At 41.1% G+C, this 22,595-nt stretch overlaps 1 protein-coding gene and 1 long non-coding RNA gene across 8 annotated transcripts in view; one reads left to right on the top strand and one right to left on the bottom strand.

Annotated features, from left to right (window-relative positions):
* The window catches only part of LOC108318014, a 43,017-nt gene extending 38,265 nt beyond the window's left edge, over positions 1-4,752 (top strand). Inside the window, exon 3 of the long non-coding RNA XR_001830986.2 lies at positions 4,304-4,752. This is a non-coding gene — a long non-coding RNA (uncharacterized LOC108318014). The remainder of the gene's footprint in view (positions 1-4,303) is intronic.
* Positions 4,753-6,806: 2,054 nt separating this feature from the next.
* ELAVL4 (ELAV like RNA binding protein 4) overlaps positions 6,807-22,595 on the bottom strand; it is a 156,231-nt gene continuing 140,442 nt past the window's right edge. For 4 of the 7 annotated variants that reach the window (XM_037745797.1, XM_037745796.1, XM_017548708.1 and 1 more), the window contains exons 4-7: positions 16,606-16,759; positions 14,753-14,978; positions 13,081-13,119; positions 6,807-9,780 (exon numbers count right to left, since the gene is read on the bottom strand). In XM_037745797.1, coding sequence (XP_037601725.1) covers positions 9,411-9,780; positions 13,081-13,119; positions 14,753-14,978; positions 16,606-16,759 — 789 coding nt within the window. In that variant the 3' untranslated portion in view covers positions 6,807-9,410. The remainder of the gene's footprint in view (positions 9,781-13,080; positions 13,120-14,752; positions 14,979-16,605; positions 16,760-22,595) is intronic. The other 3 variants (XM_037745798.1, XM_017548710.1, XM_017548709.1) reach the window with 1 other exon arrangement.

Here is a 22,595-nt window from a genome sequence, read left to right as displayed (position 1 = left end):
GGAACCCAGAGAAATGGTACATAACTTTGTCTGAGAGGTTGAGGAAGGAGCTCCCGGGGAGAAGATATTCATGGTGAATTTTGAGGTATGTGTAAGAATTAGCTAGATGAATAATAAGAATGATAGCAGTAGTAATAGCAAACATTTATATAGTCATTACTATCTGCCAGGTAGTGTTTTAAGCACTTAACACATTTTAATGCATTTGACCCTCCCAACACTAAATAAGGCCCTTATAAGAGACCTTATAAGTACTGTTATCGGTCATCTCTATTTTACAGATGAGTGTAATAGTCAAGGTTCTCCAGAGAAACAGAATCAATAGAGATGACAGATTGACAGATATAAATATATAGGTTAGATATAGATTTATGAGAGGGGTTTACTCATCAAAATGAGTAAACTGAGGTTGAGAGAAGAGAACCCATTGGTTAAAATGTAGGCCCTTCCCATTACTCGTAAGGATCAAAGTCCTTTCTGTGGCTTGTAATATTCTTGATAATCTGGTCCCTGCTACCACTCCTGCCCCAGCCCCATTCCCCTCTCCACTGCTGAGTCACTGAGTTCCTCTCAGCCCCTCAGCTGAAACATTGCTCCCCTCCACTCTGGCCCTTTGCCCGTGCTGTTACCCTGGCCTGGGATGGGACACATGGTCCTCATTCTTCAGATCTCGGCTCAAATGCCACAGTCTGAGAAAGGGTGTTCCTCCTCCTCAGCCAGGCAGGTGCTGTTGCTCATTGTCAGAACATCCTGCACTTGATCTTGACAGCACTTACCCCAGCTGTATATAGCCATCTTTTTCATCCTCTCGTTGTTTCCTCAGTGACACAAATATTTGCTGACCCTATGAAAAATGTAGGGGCAGATGAATGTCTAGGAGTCAGCAGGAGCAAGACCAGCAGAAACCATCTAGTCTCACACCTTCCTTTAACTTCTGTGAAATTGAGAGGACCAGTGACTTGCCCAATATTACACAGCAAATCAGGGGCAAAGCAGACGATTCTGAATCCTGGTCCTGGATCACTTCCATTATTCCCAGTGGGATGCCCTTTGCCTCACTCCAATGCTACCTGTCCAAGTCTGCTCTATCTTCCATGAGACAGCTAAGTCCCAAACATGTCTAGGATGCCTTTCTTATTACAGTTCAACCTCACCTCACCCAACGAAGTTAGAATTGACTGCTCTTTTCTCTGTGCTCCCCAAACGCCCTGCAGATTTGCTCTTGCCCTTCTATGCTCTGCTTACACCTGAGCTTTTCCAAGGCAGGAACCATGCCAGATTCCTCTGTCCCCATGGAGGCTGCATGCAGCAGTACAATATGGTATGTGAGTGTGCTGTGATACAGGAAAACAGAGGGATGTGGGATTGTCAAGGAATCCTTAATCCAGCCAAGGTCAAGAAAGGTTTCCAGGGGGCAGTGAATCCTGAGCTGAACAAGCAGGTGGGTGGTACATGCATGCTTTGAGAAAAACGTGGGTTTGGGGTGGAGGAAAGGGCATTTTAAGGAGAGGAACCCTAATATTTGTGGAATAAGTTGATAACTAGTTACATAGAGTGACGTAGAGGCTGGACAACTCAAAGCCCTTTTAAATCTCTCAGGGATTCAATTGACTTCTGAGGGAGTTGAACTGACTTCCAAGGGCTTTCCAGAGCTAAGTTACCAGGCAATGACAAGGCTGATTGTGTGACAAGCAAGAGAGGACTACCCTTTACAAATGGTTTAATTGGATTCATTTCGCATCTTGGCTGAGACAGAACTTTTGATTCTTTCTTGTTCCTACAGCCAAAGGGAGTAGGGCTTAGAGATATTTGCCCTTTACCAGATATTTACTTATGAACCCAGGGCCCTCACTTCCCTGCTCAAAAGCCTTCTGATCCTCTGTTTTCCTAAAGATGTTCCCTGGCTCAGCCTGCATAACCAACCCTTTTCCTTTTATTCCTGTGCTCTCCCTTCCCACTATTGCCCACCTAAGCTCCTTAGTGTATCCTCCACCCCTTTACCCTGAGGCAAAATCCCTGTGACTTTTTCATGATGCTCACAGCAGTCTAATTATCAGGAGTGAATGAGATGGAGTGGCTGACACAGTAATGGCCAGACACCAGAGGAGGGACCAATGGGGTCTCTGGTTGCTGAGCGCAATCAGAGATTCTGCTGGTAAGTGGCTGGAGTTACTATATTTCAAAAGCAGCTTAAGTTCCATGAGGCCAAGTGAGATTCCCAGCAACTTATTTCCACATGTATTCCTACTATTTCTTCCCTCCCTCACTTGAAGTGACCAAACAGGATTTCTTGGTTCTTTGCATCCAGGGGCATCCACCAAACCCACCTCTCCCTGCCGAAGGGCCTGGCCCAAGTGTTCTGCTCATTCTGGCTATTGTTTAATTCCTGCTACTCTTCATTCAGTGCCAGGAACTTGGCATATTTTACTTCTAATCCTTCCTTCTGTGATCAGGAATCTCAGAGACATTAAATTTTTTCCCCTGGGACCCAAATCCAGAACTTTTTCAGTAGAGCTAGTCCTCTTTCCATCAGGGCAAACTCTCCTTCCTTCCTGGGTCCCAGAATACTCCTTCTACTCCCCACAGATTTTAAAAGTCTCCTGAAATTCTCCCTCCAATGCAGAAGCTATTCTGTGGCTAGAAGATTGTCCCACAGGTCTTGTCTTTGTAATAGAACTCTAAATTTCCTCTCTTGTTTTTTTGGTTTTCTGTTGCACAATTTCATGCACAAAACAGGTTACAAAAAACAAAACAAAACAAAACAAAACCCTAGACATGTTTATTTATCATGCCCCTAGCTGAGTATCTGGCATATGGCAGCTGTTCAGAGTAAGGGTTCTAGTGTAGACACAGTTTAGGCTGATTTCCTCGACCCCCACCCTGCCATACCTCAACACCTAGGTAGATGATCAACAAATGCTGTCACATTGAAAGCTATCAATATGGTTTAGTAGAAAGACATTGGATCAGAACCTGAAGACTTTTGTGCAAATTCCCACCCTGCAACATGCTGTGCAACTTTGGGCAAGGTATTTAACTTCTCCGTTTTTGTCAGATGTAAAATGGGGATTATGTTATGTGCCTCCCAGGATTGTTCTTAGGATTCAGAGGCAATACAGATAGCGAAAGGAGTGGCCACTATGGTGCTCTTGGTCCACACAGCACAGTGGACCCATCTGCGGACCACAGTGGGTCCTATCACCTGGGGAGACCCATGGGGCCAGCTCTGAGGGTCCTTAAGTAGGCTTGTTAACATTCTTACCTGTCTGTCCTATCCTCAACTCCTTTCTACCTCAATGACTTTTGGTGGTTAAAATAGACCTATTAAGAAACTAATTTCATGTTTAAATACTGCTGAGCAACAGTGCTGAGAAACTATGACTTTTAGTTTTCCTTTGTTAATTTGCTTATAAACCAGTGTTGTTTGGTTTGTTTTTCCATTAAAGATTTGGGGAGAGGGTTAGACTCAGGCACAGTACATTAATATAATTTCCTTTATTTCTTATATAATAGGACTTGTCTCATCTTTAGTTGAGGTGTGGACCACTTGGTAATTGTTTTGGATCTAATTCTAACATAATTGACTTGGAGCCAGGGTATATAACTGGGGATCTTGGGGATCAGACAGACCTGGGTTTGAATTCTGGCTTTACCACCTACTTACTCACTTTCACAAAATACCTAATCTCTCTGAGTTTCTTTTTGTCCAATGTAAATGGGGAATGATACCCCTCACTAAGACTATATACATATAGAGTGCCTGGCATAGGAAAAACTTAAATGCCAGTGCTCTTTCTAGAAACAATTTCTTAAACCTTAAGGACTTTGCTGAAAACTGTTTGAAATAATTACATGGCATACTGGAATGTCATATGAGTCCACTTTGCATTTGAACCACTAGTAGATTAAGCTGAACTTGCATAGAAAAACCTTCTGGGAATTAACCCGGGGTTGGGAGATTTTAAGCCAGTTTTCATTCTGCTGCCGAAACAAAAAGGACGAGACTGGAGAAACACTATTCCTTTAATTGAAGGAACACTTTTATGTTCTCAGGTCTATTTTAATCTTAAGTGCCGATTATGTATCATTCTCTCCTGTTAACAGACACTTCAGTAAGTGATCTGCACAGAGAGAAATATGATTCTTACATAAATACTGTACCATGAGAAATTATCTTATTACCTAATATGCCAAAAAGCTAATAAGATAAGGGAATGGTACGAGTCATTTTTGGACAATATTAAAACTTGATTTCAGCTCATGGAAATAAAATGTAATTTCCTTTTATTATTCTCTTCTTCAGGTAGAACAAAGGCAGTGAAGGGTGCAAGGATATTAGAACTCTGTTCTGTGAGCTTTCATGAACGCTGTGGAAGTATCCAGGCAAGATGGCCTCAAATTAAGATTTTAATGACTCTTTGGTTTAGAAAGCACACTCTTGTGGTTAATGCTATCTTATCAGGTGTCATTTTTTAATTCACAGGTGAAAGTTAAAAAAAATTCATACTTGCACAAACACTTGCCTCTGTGTGTTTGCATGTATGTGTGTGTTAAGGAAGAAATGCATAGTGCCTACAGGAAGTAAGGGCAAAATAATTTCAAGGACTGAGAGTTTCTGGAATTACCTTATGGTAAAGGCAATTATGTGCTGCATTTTAACAAGGTTAAAAGCATCCACACCCAAATACTGACTCAAGGAGAATATGGGCCCCACAAGACCTTGTGAGTTTCAAATGTACATTTAAATGTTATTCTTTGGGGGTTAAAATGTTTTATTTACAAATAAGCAAAGGATGATTGATCTTGATGAAAGACATTTAAATTTCTGGCAGTAACCATCATTTGGTCAGTGTTTGATCTTCGGTAATAGAAGTAAGAAGTTTTGATGTGGATGGTGATGATGTGGGGTGGTTTTAGATACAAGCACATTTTTTTTTTTGCACTCCTCCTATCACGACAGAAATAACACTAAGTAAATGCCGTCAGCTTTCTATGACGTCCAATTTTTCATCCAAGCAAAATATAACGTACCTAGGACCTCAAAGAAATTTAATAATGTCAGTATTCTTGTGATTTGTTAGACCTTTTCCACAAACACCTACAGAAACTATATATGTTTGCCTGGAGATTTAAGGTAACAGGCTTATACTCGCAACAAGATGAATTTTTATTAGATGTTAGGCAGACACATTGTGCTGTTGCTGGAAAGTGTTTCTGAAACAGTATATGTAGAATGTCTTCCACGGATATTTTCAAGACCTCTTTAAATACCTACATCTATTTGTAAAACTTTCAGCATAGATCTGTAGGAGGCAGGTGAATGAACTATATGAACTGGGAACACTGTACCAACTTTGGATATCCCCCCAAAAAAGCAGCTGTCCATTTAAAGTACACTAAAATGACACCTTTAAGGAGCAGGGGTGGTGATGACTGGCAACTATCATAGGTTTGGCAGCAACGTTTTTAGACCTACAAACACGGTTGTGAAGCTGTGTTATCCCTGTGGGAAACTATTCTTTTGAATGCCCTTTTTTTATTCTCCAGAAAAGAAACATAGGGGCTGTCTTTAAGATAAAACTATAAAAAGAACCTTTAAGTTCAACTATATGAGGTTCAGGCTGACTTAGAGGTTTAATATTTAGTTTGATTAATTAAATCCCATTCTTTGCCCTGAATTTAATTATTCCAACCAATGTGGTAACTTAATATAATAATAAAAAAGAGGTTAATTAGAAATAGAAGAGAATCAGACTATTTGTTCATCTGGCTCAGTGGGGACATTTCATGAAGTGTCAGTTTATGGATGGCAATGTTTCACAGAGTATAAATTTTCAGTTAGTGAGAAAATGAAAATGAAAGACAGTAGATCATCAATGAGTGATTGTATCAGGAAATCACTAAAAAGCTAATCTGTAAAGTTCAGGGCATATTTTAAAGAGACTTCATGATAATGTAGGCAGTTTTTCTCTCCCTAGGTTGAGCTTAAATCCTATTCTTTAGACACATAATGAGTAATTCCTTGTTTAGACTTTCTATTCAAAGGTAAGAAAGCCAAATATTTGCTACTTTTAAACAAAAATAAAGTGACCTTTCTTTCTTGGCTGTCACTTTCAATGCAAATGGTCTGCTTTCTTAATATTGCTCAAGTTCTGCAACCTCAATGCTGAGGTGTTGTGCAGTAGAATCAGACTTGGATTCAAATCCCAGCTGAAAATTTCCTTGTGGTGTCAAGTTACTATTCTTATTGCGCCTCAGTTTTGTCGTCTGTGAAATGAGGATAATGTTGTCTATACCCCTTGGGTTGCTGAGAATAAAGTGAGAATGTAGGGAATACCATACCACACCACCTGTTCGTTACACAATAGATGCTCTGCAAATGGTGGTTCCCTGTCCTCTGAACAAATCACAAGCCTTCTTATAAATGAATAACAGATGCTAATGTATCAACACCAAAGGTAAGGCCAAGTGTTCTGATTTAGCCACCAGGGCAATGCTCCTCAAACTTGGAAGTACCAGTGATTTATTCACCTGGGGATCTGGTTAAATGCAGAGTCTACATTTCTAACAAGCTTACAGATGATGTTGATACTGCTGGCTGGGGACCACCACACTTTTAATAGTATGGAACCAGAAAAATGACTTCTGAATATCGAACTGATTTTAAGAGACTGAGCTAAGTTGCAAAATAGAATTTTACTCTGCCTTTTTTTTTTCCTGGTTTAATGATAAAAATATTGGGGAAATCTGAAGATGGTACATATAAAAAGTTTGAATAAACACATTTAAAAATTTGGAAAGTCAAATCCATTCTACACACTTTCATTTATTGTCTGGACAGATAAAGTACAAATAATTCAAACACAACAAGATTATGAAAAAAAAAAAAAACAATTACAATACTTTCCCTTGGAAATCATCTAAACTAGCAAGATTAACATGAAGTCATTCATTAATAACTAAAGTATACAACTGCCTGGTCCTAAGATTTTTTTTCCTTTTTTTTTCCCCCAAGATTGAACACATTATAGAGAAGATTTTGGCATGCCTTTCCCACTAATGCTTAGCAAATGCATCAAAACTTTGCCAGCAAACTGCGTTCATTCATAGCAGGTGACGTTAAAAGATTTTCCTGAATGTTGAACGAGTGTTCTCTGAACTGAAATCTGGTGTTATATCCAAAACCAAAAAGAGGAAAAAAAAAACAGAAAAAAAATTTAAAGGAGGAGTCTATGATGCAGCCTTGGTATTCGTTATCTGTCTACCACTACAACGACTACTACAAAGTTTGCCTCTTCAGTGTGAAAACAACAGTCCTGTCTACATGCACTTAGTGGGTTCAGCATGGGAAAAAATGCACAAAATAAGCACAAGTTATAAATAACCATAACGTTTTATTACCATTAAGACTAAACTTGTATTGAAAAGATTTTATATAACAAGACAAGAAAAGCAATAGCAAATTTAACTATCAACTAGATTATGCATAGCGAGTAACTGTTTCTATTACCCAGGGAAGAGCATGAACCCTTGTATTTTTTTGTTTTGTTTTTGTTTTAAATATATAACCGTACAAAGCACAAACATACTAAAATGATCAGTGCACTGGACGTGGGAGGGTGCTCCCTCAGTCATTTTGTTCCCTTAGCTCTGTTTTGTTTTCCCCAATCTGAGTTACATTAAAATAAAGACTCAGTTGTTTTTATTTTTCTACTGTGCAGTAAGAAAAAATATTCACAACAAACATGACAATATATCAAACAATAGTTCTACACAAGTTACCTTGATACCTCTTTAACTGTCACTTAAATATCATAAGAAAACATTTTAAGACATATACAAACAAAACTAGCCAAGTGTTACAACTTATAATAAATTAACCCAAAGAAAAAATAACTTTATATATATATATTTATATTGTATATACACATACACACACAACAGAATGACACAATAATATGCTTCTTCCCATAGTTTAAGTAAACAAATAAGTAGTCTAGCCAATCTAGCTATATTTGATCTCGGCCATAGGCATCATCACATCTGCGATTAAATAAATAAGAGTTTCAAGCAACATAAACAGTGTTTCAAATGTACCAACACAGCCCAATTCTATCAGCATGGGCTACAAAGTGAATTTGAAAATTTCTTAATGAATTTAAAGCAAATGTATCTTTTGTTTTCCTCTCCTAAACACATTACATTTAACTATGATACTAAGATATGTAAATAATTTTGTAGCACCTACTGCTCAAACTAAGGAAGTTTTAGATCAAAAGGAAAATTAATCTTTTTAATTTTTGTTCTGCTGACATCCCATACTGATGACTTAAAGAAAAACTGTCTTTCAACTCATCTCCTTGCTTTTGGGTTTTGACTGTGGGGAACTGTGGTACCCTGGGTAGAACGAACACTCCTTTCCCCTAGTAATTAATAATTGTTTTTTAATTATTATTACATGCTATGAAAAGATATGAAGATCATCTGTTTATAGCCCATCCTTCAAAAAACAGTCTACGAATCCAGTTTAAAACACACATCTTGATCTCTAAAAAGTTACCAGTGCAGTATGAACGCGACAAAGTTGTCAATTTCCCCTAAATTAGCCAGTCAAAATATTTTTTTCTCAAATCCAGATTCTCTTGTAAAAATTCTTTATATTTTATAAAAATAGATTTTTCTTGAAACCCATTTTCAGCAAAGAGACCACCTCTTTGGCAACAATGTTAATGTTATTAAATTGTTAATGTCATCAGGTATCCCCCTTGCCCCCATCCCCTAACAGAAGACTGTTTTAGTTCACATGATATAAAAGAAAAAAGGAAAAATAAAAAAATTTGCAAAATTTTTTTTTATTTTTGCAATTTTTATTATTCCTCTTTAATTTGTGTGGGGGTTTTTACCAATCTGATTGGATCAACATTTTGACAAAAAAGAAAAATCTTTTTTTCCTTTCTTTGAATCCCATTACTTTGTAAAAATTGTTTTATTTTTATTATTTTTTTTGTTTTTTGTTTTTCTTCTTCAAATGAGCGAATGGTCATCTTAAAAAGACCCACCTTCAAGGAAGGTAGTAAAGTTAGCTGGCTGGGTAAAAATCCCTGCACATCGCTATCTATGTATATTATATTCAACAACGACAGCTATGAAAGAACATTCAATGCATCAAAGGTATTTTTTTGTTTTTTTTTTTTTTTCTTTTTTTTCTAAGCATTATAAAATCCTTTCCTGGTACACCTCAGGATAATCCAATGTTTTAATACTTAGGCAACACTGGCTTATAAAGTCCATGGTTGAATATAAGCCTTGAAAAGTTTGTTTCTCTCTCTTTTGTGTATGTGTGTGTGTGCGCGCGTGTGTTTTGTTCGTATATATTTATATATATATTTTAGTAAATAAGAATGGGAAATTCAGGACTTGTGGGCTTTGTTGGTTTTAAAGGAAACTTGCAACACTCTGTCTCCCAGGCGGTACCCGTTGAGGCTGGCAATGGCCATGGCTGCCTCATCATAGTTGGTCATGGTGACAAAGCCGAATCCCTTGCACTTGTTGGTGTTGAAGTCACGGATCACTTTGACGTTGTTCACTGCTCCAAAGGGGCCAAAGAGCTGCCAGAGGACGCTCTCATCAGAATCAGGGGACAGGTTGTAGACAAAGATGCACCACCCAGTTCCTGTGTGACCAGGGATATTCATTCCTACAAGGCTTGTCATTCCGTCAATGGTAATTGGGGAGAACCTGGGGGGACAAGCAGAAGGGGGGACTGGTCCAGACATCAGTCTGACCAAGGATAACACACAGATGCACAGACACAGACACGGGGCAGAGGGCTGAGTGAGTGTTTGCAGGAGAGTCTTCAGGGTTCAAAAACCAAAATGTAAAAACTAATGTCTATGGCATTTCCTCTGATGGGAATGGCTTGATTGGCTAGGGCATGTTCATGCTGAGAGAAAGATCTAGGTCAATTTCTAAAAACCATGAGGGACTCCCAGGGCTCCCAGAGCAAGGCTCTATAATAGTTCTACCCAGTATATTCTCATAGAGCACCCCACCCTGACTCCACCCCACCCCCAACAATAGACAATGTGCTCTTGGGGGAAAGGGTCTATTTCATTCATTCTGTGGCTCTATTAGATTATTCAGTGGAGCACATATGGGAATCGCACAGGTATAGTGACACATAGAAAACGCTCAATAAATATTTATTGGTTGAATAAGTGACTAACTTTGGACAGTACTTGGGAAATTTCATTTTTTCTTAAGGTAGATTAGGGCCCTAAAGTGCTTAAGTCTACCATTTTTGCATTCCCTTGACCTATGGTTGTCAAAGATTTCTTGGTGAGGATAAAACAGCATGTCTTGTTATTAAACAGATGGGTGGCTCATGTTTCATTTAGCATTTATTCGGAAGGGTTGCCCCCACAAATTCAAGCAATAATAATAAAGATGTATCACTCCTTTATGCTATGTTATCTGGAATTTATTTCTAAGCATCATTGGAGCAAGATTTCAAGTGGTTTGTGCACTTATATATCTTGAATAGCTGCATATTAGAAAAGCATAAAAATTGTTATTTGCCCTATTACAACTGCTTTTATATTAGGCCTAGGAATCTTCTCAGTTTTTGTGTAATCCTGAAAAGAAAAGAAATGACCCTTTAGATTCTATTCACTGTCTGATAAAATAAATCCTTGTGTGATTTGAGATGGATGCATCAGATGAAGGAGTTAAGTTTCCAGTGCCTACAGCAGAACATTTGTTAACGTTTTGTTTCATACCAACCTTATATAGGGATTTTTTTTTTTTTTTTTTTTTTTTTTGAGGCAGAGTCTCCCTCTGTCACCCAGGCTGGAGTGCAGTGGCGTGAATCTTGGCTTACCGCAACCTCCACCACCCAGGTTCAAGCGATTCTCCTGCCTCAGCCTCCCAAGTAGCTGGGACTACAGGCACGTGCCACCATGCCCAGCTAATCTTTTTGTATTTTTAGTAGAGATGGGATTTTGCCATGTTGGCCAGGCTAGTCTTAAACTCCTGACCTCAGGTGATCCACCCACCTCGGCCTCCTTAAGTGCTGCGATTACAGGCATGAGCTTAGTCTAGGGATTTTTGATGCTGTACACTGACTAGTTTCTTGCTTTTCATTTGGCTGAGGTTTTACTGGGGGAAATAGGAAAAGGAGAGGAAGCAAAAATTAAGGAAGAGCATGGTGTAAAGTGTGAGCTACAACTGTTCTTAAAAATAAGCAAATATTCTTAGAGATTTGAAAGTCCTATTAAAGAATAGTTCTCTAACTAGAATTTGGATAATCAAATGGCTACTGAATAATATATGCTAAATATAATAACTCAATGGACAATATTTTTGCTATTATTCACTAAGTCAATCTTCCCTTTTCTTTAAAAACAATTACCAAGAAAAAGCCAAAAAATATCATGGTACAGATTCTAGAAGTGCAAATCCATGTCTATTTATAACTTGTATCATTTCTGGATTGGCTTTTCAATATTTTCTCCTCCAACCAGGTGGGTTGACCCTGAATTGACCTCTTTTCTGTTTACAGATAGGAAACAGGTAAGTATTTATTAAGTCAAAGGTCAGGGCCAGCAAAGAGATTGTAAGTACAGCCTCTATCCTAGTTGGTGATAGCTAATTGCAGCATTTTGGTAGGAAGGATTCTAAATCCAAATCTGGGTTCAATAGGAAAAGAGAATGCTATTATCAACTAGTGATGTCTACTCTGGCTGGGGCAGCGGAGGAGGTGGTGGCAGGTCTACTACAGCTGTGTCTTCCCCTATCTTCTTATTTATGTTACAAGCACTTCTCTTTTCATAACATTTGGAACTACCTCACTAAAGTCAGAGAGGAGCAAAGGAATGAGACACAGCTAGGAAACATGTAAAACGCCTGGGAACAGGCAAGCAGTGTGCTAGAAATGTGGAGATAATTCACAGTTATTCTCATTGATGCTGGGATTGAGATTTGAGAGGCTGGTCCTCTGATAGTGAAGTCTGCAGTCAGGTTACTTCCTCTACTGTGCACCAGTTCCCAGAGTCAGGGTACTTACCATGCATAGCCAGTGAAAGAACTGCCTAGTACAGGGAGTGTGATGTGGACTATTAAAGACCACATCTCTTTCCCTTGACTGTAGGAAGGGGAATTAAAGTGTGCAGCTCTACTGAGCAAGATGATGAAGACGCTACGTCCCTAGTAGTGCAGTGGAGCTTATCAGAAGCACATATGGGAATCTCATGGACACAGTGACATAACACACCCAGCTTTCCGAGATTCAGATTTCATACTGGGTCTGGAATACCTTTGAATCTGCTTTCAGAGACAGCCCCAAAAGCCTCGACTCTGTTTGGGCCCCCAACCCCACAAAAAGGCTTTCAATGAAAGGAATAGCGAGTTTAAAACACACATAACATACAATCAAGGGAGGATTTATAATAACTGTTAAAACCTGTAACAAAAGAAACCTCTGGTTGAGGTGCACACAGATACACTTCATTCTCAGTATGTGCTCTGAAATGCACACTGAAGTGGGGGCAGGAGTTAGAAAGTCATCCATGTGTTTGTTTATCCTTTGGCCAGAGCTGGTAGTCCAAAATCTAATTTTTCTACTGAAAATCATAAGATTGTCAACCACAATTAGCAAAATGTTCTAATTCTGATTTGCTGGAATCTGCCCTCTTAACTGAATCTTGGCAATGCTAATTCGAAACAGTTTGCTCTGCAAGTTTGCAAAACCAGCCAGCAAAGAGTCGGAGCCTTTCCCCTTAGGGGAGTCATTCAAAGGACTGGATTATCAAGGGCTTGGTAGCTGTGGCACCTGAACCATCGGAGAAGCCCACCTGCAAATAAAAGAAAAAGTGAAACACACAAATACATTTTGTGTGCCCTAAAAGAAACAAAATCAACTGAGGTCCGAAATTAAAATTAAGAATTTGACATGCTGGTGGAAGAAAAAGGAAGATTTTTTTTTTTTTTTAAAGTAAAGTTAGTGAATTAAAAAAAAAAAAAAAATTCTAGCCCCAGTCTGTGCCAACATGGACATCTGGCAATCTGTGGAGTTTTAATTACCTCTTTACGCCATAGGCCATATTAAGCAAATTGTCCAGCCTGCAAAGAGAAGGAGGGTCTCTGGGTTAATGCCTCACAGATGGCAAGATCGCTCAATGGAACTATTAATAAGAATGCTCCATTTTCAAAGAAGAAAAGCTCAACAACTTTCCCCACTGCTTAGGAGTCTATCCACCGGTAGTTTCCCCTTTTTCTGTCTCTAACTGCAAGTAATTCATGTTCAGGTCAATGCTAGAGTTTAAAGCAAATGTCTAATGAGTCTCCCTTTCTTTCAAGGTCTGAATTAATCCCATTCCCCCCACCTCTCAGAACATTTGTGTGGATTTTGTTTTATATGGTATGTGAAATTGTACAAAGCGGGGGCTTCTTAAATTGTTCACCTTTTTACCATGATTAAACTTGTGAATAAAGGCCTCTGTTCCAGATTAACAATACACAGGCACACAATATGTATCAGAACGGATCTTTTCTGTTAGCCTTGCTACATTAACTAAATCATCTGACCACACACGTTTTTGGGAGGCAGGGGGAGTTTGCAGATTAAGATTTTTAAAAATTAGCTTACTGTTTACTCTCTGGTAGCACCTCCCAGCAAACTGCCCTTCTGCTGTAATCTTCCTCACATTCAGTACCTTACTTGGGGACAAGCTATTCGCACCATAGGGCAGTAGTAACCATAGCTTCCGCCATTAGAAACCTGCTGGAGAGGCTTTTTACATAAATACTGCATGTGCTGTCACGCAAAATAAAAATTAGATGACTTGGACTCTTCATGAAATCATTAACCATTTCAAATTCACAGGGCATAGGAGGACACGAAAGAGGATGCTTTTCCTCCTCATGTGGCCAGATGGAGCATACTATCCTAGATAGAAGGACCTACTATTTTCCCATGTCAAGTTTCACAAAGAGAAAAACGTTTTCATCAAAGGGAAGTTGGGATGTGGTGTGGAATAAAACAATTGTTTAGAATGTATCATGGTAAGTCAAAAATATTTTTATCTCTGGTATGATAGAGACCAGTCAAGGTCATACTGCCTTCATGGAGAGAAACCTGTCTTTTAGAAAAAGTTCCAGAAGGGCAATGCCTCCCTGCACCAGAAGCTTCCTGGATACTTGAAGGAAACACTAATCAGGCTTGGACAGTATCTTCCTCCCTGTCTTCCCAGAATCTACTGACTTCACATAATAAGGTTAACACCAAAGACAGTCCCCCCTCCCCTGAACTCAACAGAGTTACCTGCCGAGGGAAAAGAAGACAGGAAAAACCACTCCCTCTGGCAAGGATCTGCCTCATGGTCTATTTTTTGAAATTATTAAAAGCCACTGTCCAGCCTTAAGTCTAATCTGCTGAATGTGGTCACTGATCTGTGATTAACTCTTGTTGAAACTGAACCTTCATGTTTGGTTAAATACAGAAATTTTGCTTCTACCAAAGAATCTGAAGTTTATACAGTCACAGTAGTAAATTGGCAAAGGGCTTGGAAGAGCATCTGGTCCAACTGTCTCATTTTATAGGAATGGAGACTGAGGCTCGGGGGGAGTTTTGCACAGTGATTCCTGGGGGTGGAAGCTTTTACCCTTGTCCCATTTGTCAGAACATAGGCTTCCCTGGCTCTTGCCCAGCTCTGAACCCCTGTAGCAGTGCTTCTTCCTCTTTGGGCATGCCTACCTGAACCTCTGAGCCTGGTGGTGAAGTGGGCCCGGGTAGCGCCGGTTAGGGGACTGGTAGAGCTGGGAAAGCAGAGCCTGGCTGGACTTCTGGCTAGGGTTGTTGGCAAACTTCACAGTAATCGGTTCCGTAGCACCGCTGGGCTTCTGGCCATTCAGCCCTTTGATGGCTTCTTCTGCCTCAATCCTCTTATCAAAGCGGATGAATCCCACCCCTCTGGACACTCCTGGGGAAAGAGAAAGAGCCTTTGTAAAGAGTGAACAAACCAGACTGGTAAACATCTCTGGGAAGAGATAGGTCCTACGGATACTGTGAGAGGAGTGAGTCCACCTGTGGGGCCAGGGCTGAGCCCAGCTCCCGATCTCTCTCACCCATCAAAACATGCTTACCTGCATTTCTGCCATCATGGCTCTGGACTGATGCCTCCTACCCATGGAACATAGGGATCTCTTGCATCTGGCCCTTCCAGTCCTCTCCATTGCCCTTCTCCATGCTCACCTTCCAAAAGTTACTATAACTCATCACCCACTGTCTAGTTTCTAGTCTTCTCATGTGTCCTCCACACATAGCAAGTGTGTAATCTATTTGTAAAGTGAACTCTGACCACGTCACACCCTTTAAAAACATCTTCTATACCTTTTTTTGCACTTTTTTTTTGTACCTTGTGCATAGTACCTATTCTTCACTGACTCCCATTCTAAAATGAATAACAAACAAAATCTACAAAATACCCTTCCATGGCTCCATTCTGCACTCAGATAAAGTCCAGACTTCTTGGCACAGCATTCAATGCCTCTGGCAATCTGGCCCCAAATTCCCTATTGAGGCTCACACCAGTTACCCTGAACTGCCTGACCCTCCTTAAATAGATTCCATGTCTTGGGATATGCTCTCCTCTCCACCTAGAATGCTCTGTCCCTCCTTTTTGCTGGATAGCTTTGAAACATCCTCCAAACCCCTATCCAAACACTGCGCCTCAATGGGGCTTTCCCAGCAATTCCCACCAGGCATGGCACACCTTCTTCTGAGCGATCGGGGCACTTGACAGCTTGTAGCAAGTCCTTGTCACACTGGAGTCCTGTAAGGATGGGGCTGTGCCTGCTTCATCCTTGGTCTCCATTGTCCCTCTGCACAATGTCTGGGGCACAGCCAACTTCTGTGAAGGTTTGTCTCATGAATCACATGATAAACATGCTAAACTATTTTCTCAGGGGGTGAGTTCTAAATTGGAATCAAATTGGAGGTAGGCGAAAACACCTTGTCATTAAAAATGCAACCCAAAGTACCTGGCATTTCTTACTGAGAGGTAGTGGCTGCCTTTCTTTATTATGGACAAAGAACCCCAGTACCAGATCCTAGGTTTATTTCCCTCTACTGCTACTAACTAGCTTTGGGGACTCGTATTCCCCACTTTTGACTTTTTTCCTCATGTGTGAAATGGGACAATTCCTTCAAACTCTTTAATGCTATGATTTGGAGTTACAGCTATGCATACAGGTTCTTTTCACATACAAAAGTGATGTTATTTGGTTGAGGGCTGAAAGAGACTTTGAAGGTCATACAGTTCCGCTCTCAACCTGATGCCTGAATCCTTTCTACAACCCTGCCAAGTAGTTTAGCTGCTGCTAAAACAAGTCCCATGATAGAGAACTCCTACCTCACAACATGGCCCATTTTAAATTTGGGCAGTTGACTGATAAGAAGTCTTTCTTCCAAGTTAACAATCTGTCTATTTATGATCTATTTATGATCCATATCCTCTGCCTTAAGTAGCCATCAGCCTTCTGCTCTTATGAGTAACAGGGCTGGTGACATTGACATACAAGGAAAGAAATTACAAAGAAACACTTAACCTGTGACTTGATCAACCAGGATTCGTGAGGTGATGATACGGCCGTATTGCGAGAAAAGTTGCTCCAGTTCCTTCTGGGTCATGGTTTTGGGAAGGCCGCTAACATAGAGGTTAGCATCCCTGATTGAGGCAGAGCTTGGACGGGCATATGAGACCTAGGAAAAGGCAAGAGGAGCTAAATCCATTATAGGCAATCACCCTCAGAGTAGATGCCGAGTCCACAACCAAGATGACAGCCCCTTGTCTACCATTACAACTCATGGTGTCAGTTTAAATCACTCAGAAGTTCAGACTTTTAGCTACTCTTACAATAGTAATGAGAACCAGGAGAACAACAATAGAGGAACAAGAGAAGAGTTGATAATAACTTAAAACAAATAAGGGTCTCTAAGTGCAGAACAAAATAGCTACAGTATGGCAGCTGTTAAATGCAGAGCTACCCACACATGGAGTTCTGAAGATTCACCTCCTGGATGTGGGTGTATAGATGATTTACTGTATCCAACATATAATAATCTTTGAATAACCCCCCTCCCCCAAATAACCTCATGAAATTCTGCTCTGCACATTTCTCTCCTTGCCACCCTCCCTACCCCCATCCCCTACTTCTTGAATACATAAAAGCAATCAGGTTCTCTGCAAGATTTTTTATGTTCCATCCTTTGTGTTGCTTCAGTCTGTTCCCATGAGGTTTGCTCTCACTGAATGACAAAGTGCTGGTGAAACAGGGCTGAATGAACATCTGCTTGCGAAACTGGATATGTGACCTTGTCGTCACATCTGCAAGGACCAGTTGCCTCTAACTTTGAAGCAGGGCAGATAAAAACCACAACAAACAAAATGGGGGCATGATGGAAAGGAGGGAGGGAAAGGGCAGTAGAGAGAGAGAAGAAAGCCTCACCAACGGTTATAATAAGTTCGACTTTGTAAATTTGTCCTCCCAGATCTCTCAACTGCTTTTTTTTCCCCAAAAAGCTAACACAGAAGTGTAAACAGATCTGAAATTCCATCTGCAAGAAGCCAAATCTGTAGCAGTACACATAAGCAAAGCAAGCCCCAGCAGTCATTAATTTTAGACTTTCATTTACTTATTTATTTATTTTTTAAGAAAACAACATCAGACATTTGAAATATAATTTACAGCTAGTCTAACAAAAGCGCTTTCCTGCTAAAGCTATTTCTGGGGTGGTTATGGCTCAGAATAGATGATGAAAACAGTCATTTCAGAGCACATCTGACAACGTTGGACAGGAAGAGACCTATATGCCTTAGCATTTTTCAGTTGGAAGTTTTATTTAATCCATATAACTGATTCACAAGACCTATTAAGACCGTAGGAGTGTGTGTGTGAGCGCACGAGTGCACGTATGCAAGCTCAAAAGCATGTGTGCAAAAGGAATTGAACACATTAAACAGGAGCTTTGACATTAAGACCTAATAAACCTCCAGTAAAGTGGGCCTCACTTCTGTGACCTTCAGGGAGGGGAGAGTATGGATCTATTAAAGAAGATGAAGGATGAGCAGACTCCTCATCCATGGCACTCTCCCCGTTTCTATGACACAGATGCCAGGTCCCTTTATGGGTTCCACACCTAAAAATAGATGTTGACTCAACAGATAAAATGATATGAGTGACTGATCTGTCTCGCTGGCCTCCTCCTGCTGATGGAGGAGGCAGCTGCCTTCCGTATCTTCATCTTCTAGAAACTCATGGGTGGGCTGAGCCCTCTATAGGCTCCTTCCCAGCACATGGCTGAGAGGTAGAGGGGCCTTTACATAGCGAGCCCCAGTGTGTGCAATTGGGGTGTTGGCTGAAGGACTAAGAACCCGATGTGACAGAGCTTCACTCCACAGAAGGTTCTCCCACCCCTGCTCTTTAAGGGACAAAGTCTGTCAATGGCAGAACCATATTTGAGTAGGAGGAAGAAGTGATAGGAGAAAGAAAGAAAAACACCACAGTGATATGCCCATGGCAATGAGGATCACCCTTGTTTCACCCTGCCAATTACTGACAAATTAATTATCTGAATGACATTTGTGTTCCCCCAAAACACAACCTCCCACCATTATGCCTTTGCTCATGCAGACATTTTTTTCTACCTACTTCCTCAAGTCCAAATCCTACTTCTCTTCAGGGCTCAGATCAAATGACATCTTCTCTAGGCAGCTTTCTCTAATCTTGCCTTCTCCTAAAAATCTCCCAGCAGTGCTCTCAGTGAACATGGAATTTAACCCTTTTCAACCTTAACTCACCATCTCTCCATCTAGGCTGATGATCTCTTTAGGTAGTTGGTCTTGTGCATGTGTGTCTTATTCAACTCTGTGGCTCTAGCTCCTGGCACAGAGCCTGATAACCTATAGAGTATTCGACACCTACTGAAAAAATGAATAAACACCCACAGCTCATGAGAAATGATGTAGGCATTACTGACTCTTTGGAGTTACTACTGTAGCTCTAGTAAGGTAGATCAGTGAGAATCAGGCACCCAGAATCCCAGCTATGTTTCTCCACCAAGTCAAGAGCTAGGGAACAAATTTCCGACTTTCCAATGCCTGGGGTTGGAAGGAGTGAAAGGTTGTTCTAGGACTAGACATCACATAAAAGCCTTCTCTTAGCAAATATTTCCTGAGGATCTACTGTGAACTAGGGACAGTGGTATGTGCTGGGGACACAGCAAAACAAGGCTTAGTCTATTGCTGTAAAGGAACTCCAAGTCCAAAGAGGTCAACAGTCAACACACAGGAGGCAGTCAATAAAATGTGTTGAACAGAAGAATGTATGAGTAAACATATAGACCAATTATCACAGTGCCACAAGATGTGTGTTATGCCAGGGACACATATGAGTGTGACTGAAACACAGAGGAGGGAGAGATTAATTAAAGGTTAAAAGGGCCAGGAAGAAGACGGAGCTGAGCTGCGACTGATGGTGAGAAAGGTGGTGGTGGAATCAGGGAATGATGGCCTGATAATAGCTTTCCTCTGTTGTGAGGACAAATGAGGTGATGAAGATCAAGGGCTTCGCACAGTACCTGGCACCCAATAAATGTACAAGGGTTCGTCATGACCTTAGCCCCCGTTAGTTCTGCACAGCCAGAGCTGGGGATACAGAGGGAACAGGGTGAACTCTGCCAGGGAAGAGGAGCTGGAACTTCAACGTCAGTGACACAATAAAAACCATTTCCCTAAAACTTAATTCCAACACAGATAGAATCTCAGTCAGGGAGAATTAATGCAACATATCTCCAGAGACAGACCCTAAATCCCCAAAGGCAGCAACAAATCCCAAAGGTGAACAGCCCATCAATCATTCTCTACCAAGCCTAATTCCTGTTTAGTATTTCTCATCTATATGGAACCTTAAGTCTATTGTTCCCTTAGTCCCCTGTCCATGAAACCTGTGGGGTTAAGATAGACAAAAATGATCTTCCCACATTCAATATCCAAATGCTCATTCTACTATCCAAACTTTCCATATACATGTATTAAATTCTAATCGAATGACCACAGTTGTCAGGCCCTTTGTTAGGGTGAAAAATTTCCAAAAAATTGCCAATTTTCAGCCCCTGCAGAGCGTCAGCATTGCTGGCGTATTAATCCCCCTGAGCCAGTGGCCTGGGGTCACAGGGCTTCTGACACTGAAGCCAGCACCCTGGAGAACCTCCTTGCCTCAGCACTCAGGATCCTGTTTGCTTCTTTCATCCAGAATCTCTGAAGACAAGACTGGCATCTCTAGGCCAGCACTGACCTCCCTCTGGAACTCAGAAAGAGCTGGGAGTGAAGAAGCCACCCTCTCTCTGGGTAGGGGTAGCTCAAAGCCGGGTGACATGAGCAGCTAACTTTACGGATGAACTCCATGGAAAATTTGCAGTCGCTCCAAGCTCCTCACCTCTCTCCATCCCTGGTGTTCGCAGTCTTCCCATCCTCCACCAGAAGGATGCTATAGCATCATGCTTATCACCCCTGACTGTGGGTCAGCTCCAGTACTCACTAGCTGCATGACTTTGGGCAAGTAATTTGATCTTGATAAGTCTCAACATCTTTGCTGGTAAAAAGGGGGTCAATTCTCCTTTGAAGGGTTATTGTAAGAACTGGGATAATATATTTAATATGTCTAGCACATATCTAGAACTTAGTAGATACTTATATTATTATGTGACAAGTCCTACAGGCTTTTGTGGGCCAGCCTGGGAATCTAGCTCCCACTGGGACATACCTTCCAATTTCATCAAAAAAGAAAACATGTGGCACACTATCAGGAAATGCCTGTAGAGGCAATGCCCTCCTCTGCTTCCCTGGTGGAGTCTGGACCATCTTTTACCACTTTACTGACATGAATTTCCTCTGATACATTCCCACAGATTCCACTGCTTTATGCCTACAAAGTACTTTCTACAAAGTGACTTCCCAATGCTGCTGTCAGCAAGTCTCACCAAGGGGGGTAAGGCAAGCATTGTCATTCATCACAGATGGGGCATCAGGACCAGGGTGGCGGCTGCCTCTTCCCAAGCAGCACCCACAACTCCCTTTACCTGTACACAGCCAGGGCTTGGCCTAGGCAGGGTGGGAAGAACAGCATGACCTTGGGAAAAATGTTCCCTGAATCATCCAGCAATACCTCACTCCTTGTCTGTCCTCCATAATAAAGAAAAGGGAGAGGACATGGAAAACACGATAAAGTCATGTTGGGTGCCATGAGGAGGATAAATGAGAGGGAAAAGGCATCCTTTTCAGCCCCAGAAAGTCACTTCTTTAGAAAAACACTGGCATTAGAAGATGGGAGTCCATTCATTCCTCCACTTCCTAAACTCCTATTGTGTGCCAGGCCCTGGGATGGGTGCTGGGAATGTCTCTGCTTTAAGAATCCCATAGTCTGGAGAGGGAAGTAAACAAACAAATGAAGCATGCAATACAGAGGGCTGCTTCTAACAGGGACATACTCATTTGCCACTCCCAGTGTTTCCTTCAATGTGGAGAGACCCCCTGCAGTAACAGACAGGCCTATTGCTATCCCTTCACCCACGCTTCTGCACGGGAGATAGAGTGACTCCTCCAAATAGAGGCTTCAATAAAAGAAACGGGCATGTGAGGTTTAGATGCTGCCTGCTTCTTTCCTTCTGGGAGCCAGACACCAGTTGGAAGGACACATTCTGTTCCAGGCTCTCAGTCTTATGGAGGCAGGCTCTGCTCTCATACAGGGAGGACTGTGGGGTCTAGAACACCTGTGACAAGGTGTGTCAGTCTGTCAAAGTGTAAGGTTCAGTGTTATGAAGCCCACTGTGTCCATGCAACTGATCCAGGCCTTAAATGGCAATAAAGATGACCTTAGGATTCCATAAACTTTTCTCTTTTGTCTTACTTCTCAATTAGTTTAGAACCTGGATGTGGAAAACAGCAATGCCATTTGTTGGGCCCCTCTGAATTATAGTAATGACATGTCCTCTATCATGGATTGGATTTTTTTCATGAGCTAGGCATTCTATTCACAAAACAGCAAATTTCTATAACTGTGGTTCATAGTGGAGACATAGTAGTGTCACATATAGGTGACACACAGTGTCATAGTAAATGAAGACTTAGTGTCACACAAAGGTGACATACAGTGTCAATGGTGAACTCTGCAGAAAGTTATATTACTGAAATCTGCTTCACAGAAATTTGGTGCTGGAAGTGGCCCCAAAAGTTCAGGGCAGGATCCAAACCAGCTGACCATTCAACTTACACATTTCCAAGGACAGGAAACTCACCACCTCATGAGGCATTCTACACTGCTGCTGGCCATCATTAATTGTTTTTTTTTGTTTGTTTTTTGTTTCTTTGAGATAGAGTCTCTCTCTGTCACCCAGGCTGGAGTGCAGTGGCACCACCTTGGCTCACTGCAACCTTCTTTGTCTCCTGGGTTCAAGAAATTCTCATGCCTCAGCCTCCTGAGTAGCTGGGATTACAGGCATGTGCCACCAAGTCCCACTAATTTTGTATTTTTAGTAGAGA

Source organism: Cebus imitator, unplaced genomic scaffold, assembly GCF_001604975.1.
Source record: "Cebus imitator isolate Cc_AM_T3 unplaced genomic scaffold, Cebus_imitator-1.0 Scaffold214, whole genome shotgun sequence".
NCBI classification, from domain to species: domain Eukaryota; kingdom Metazoa; phylum Chordata; class Mammalia; order Primates; family Cebidae; genus Cebus; species Cebus imitator.
This window is presented reverse-complemented; position numbering and strand designations above follow the sequence as displayed.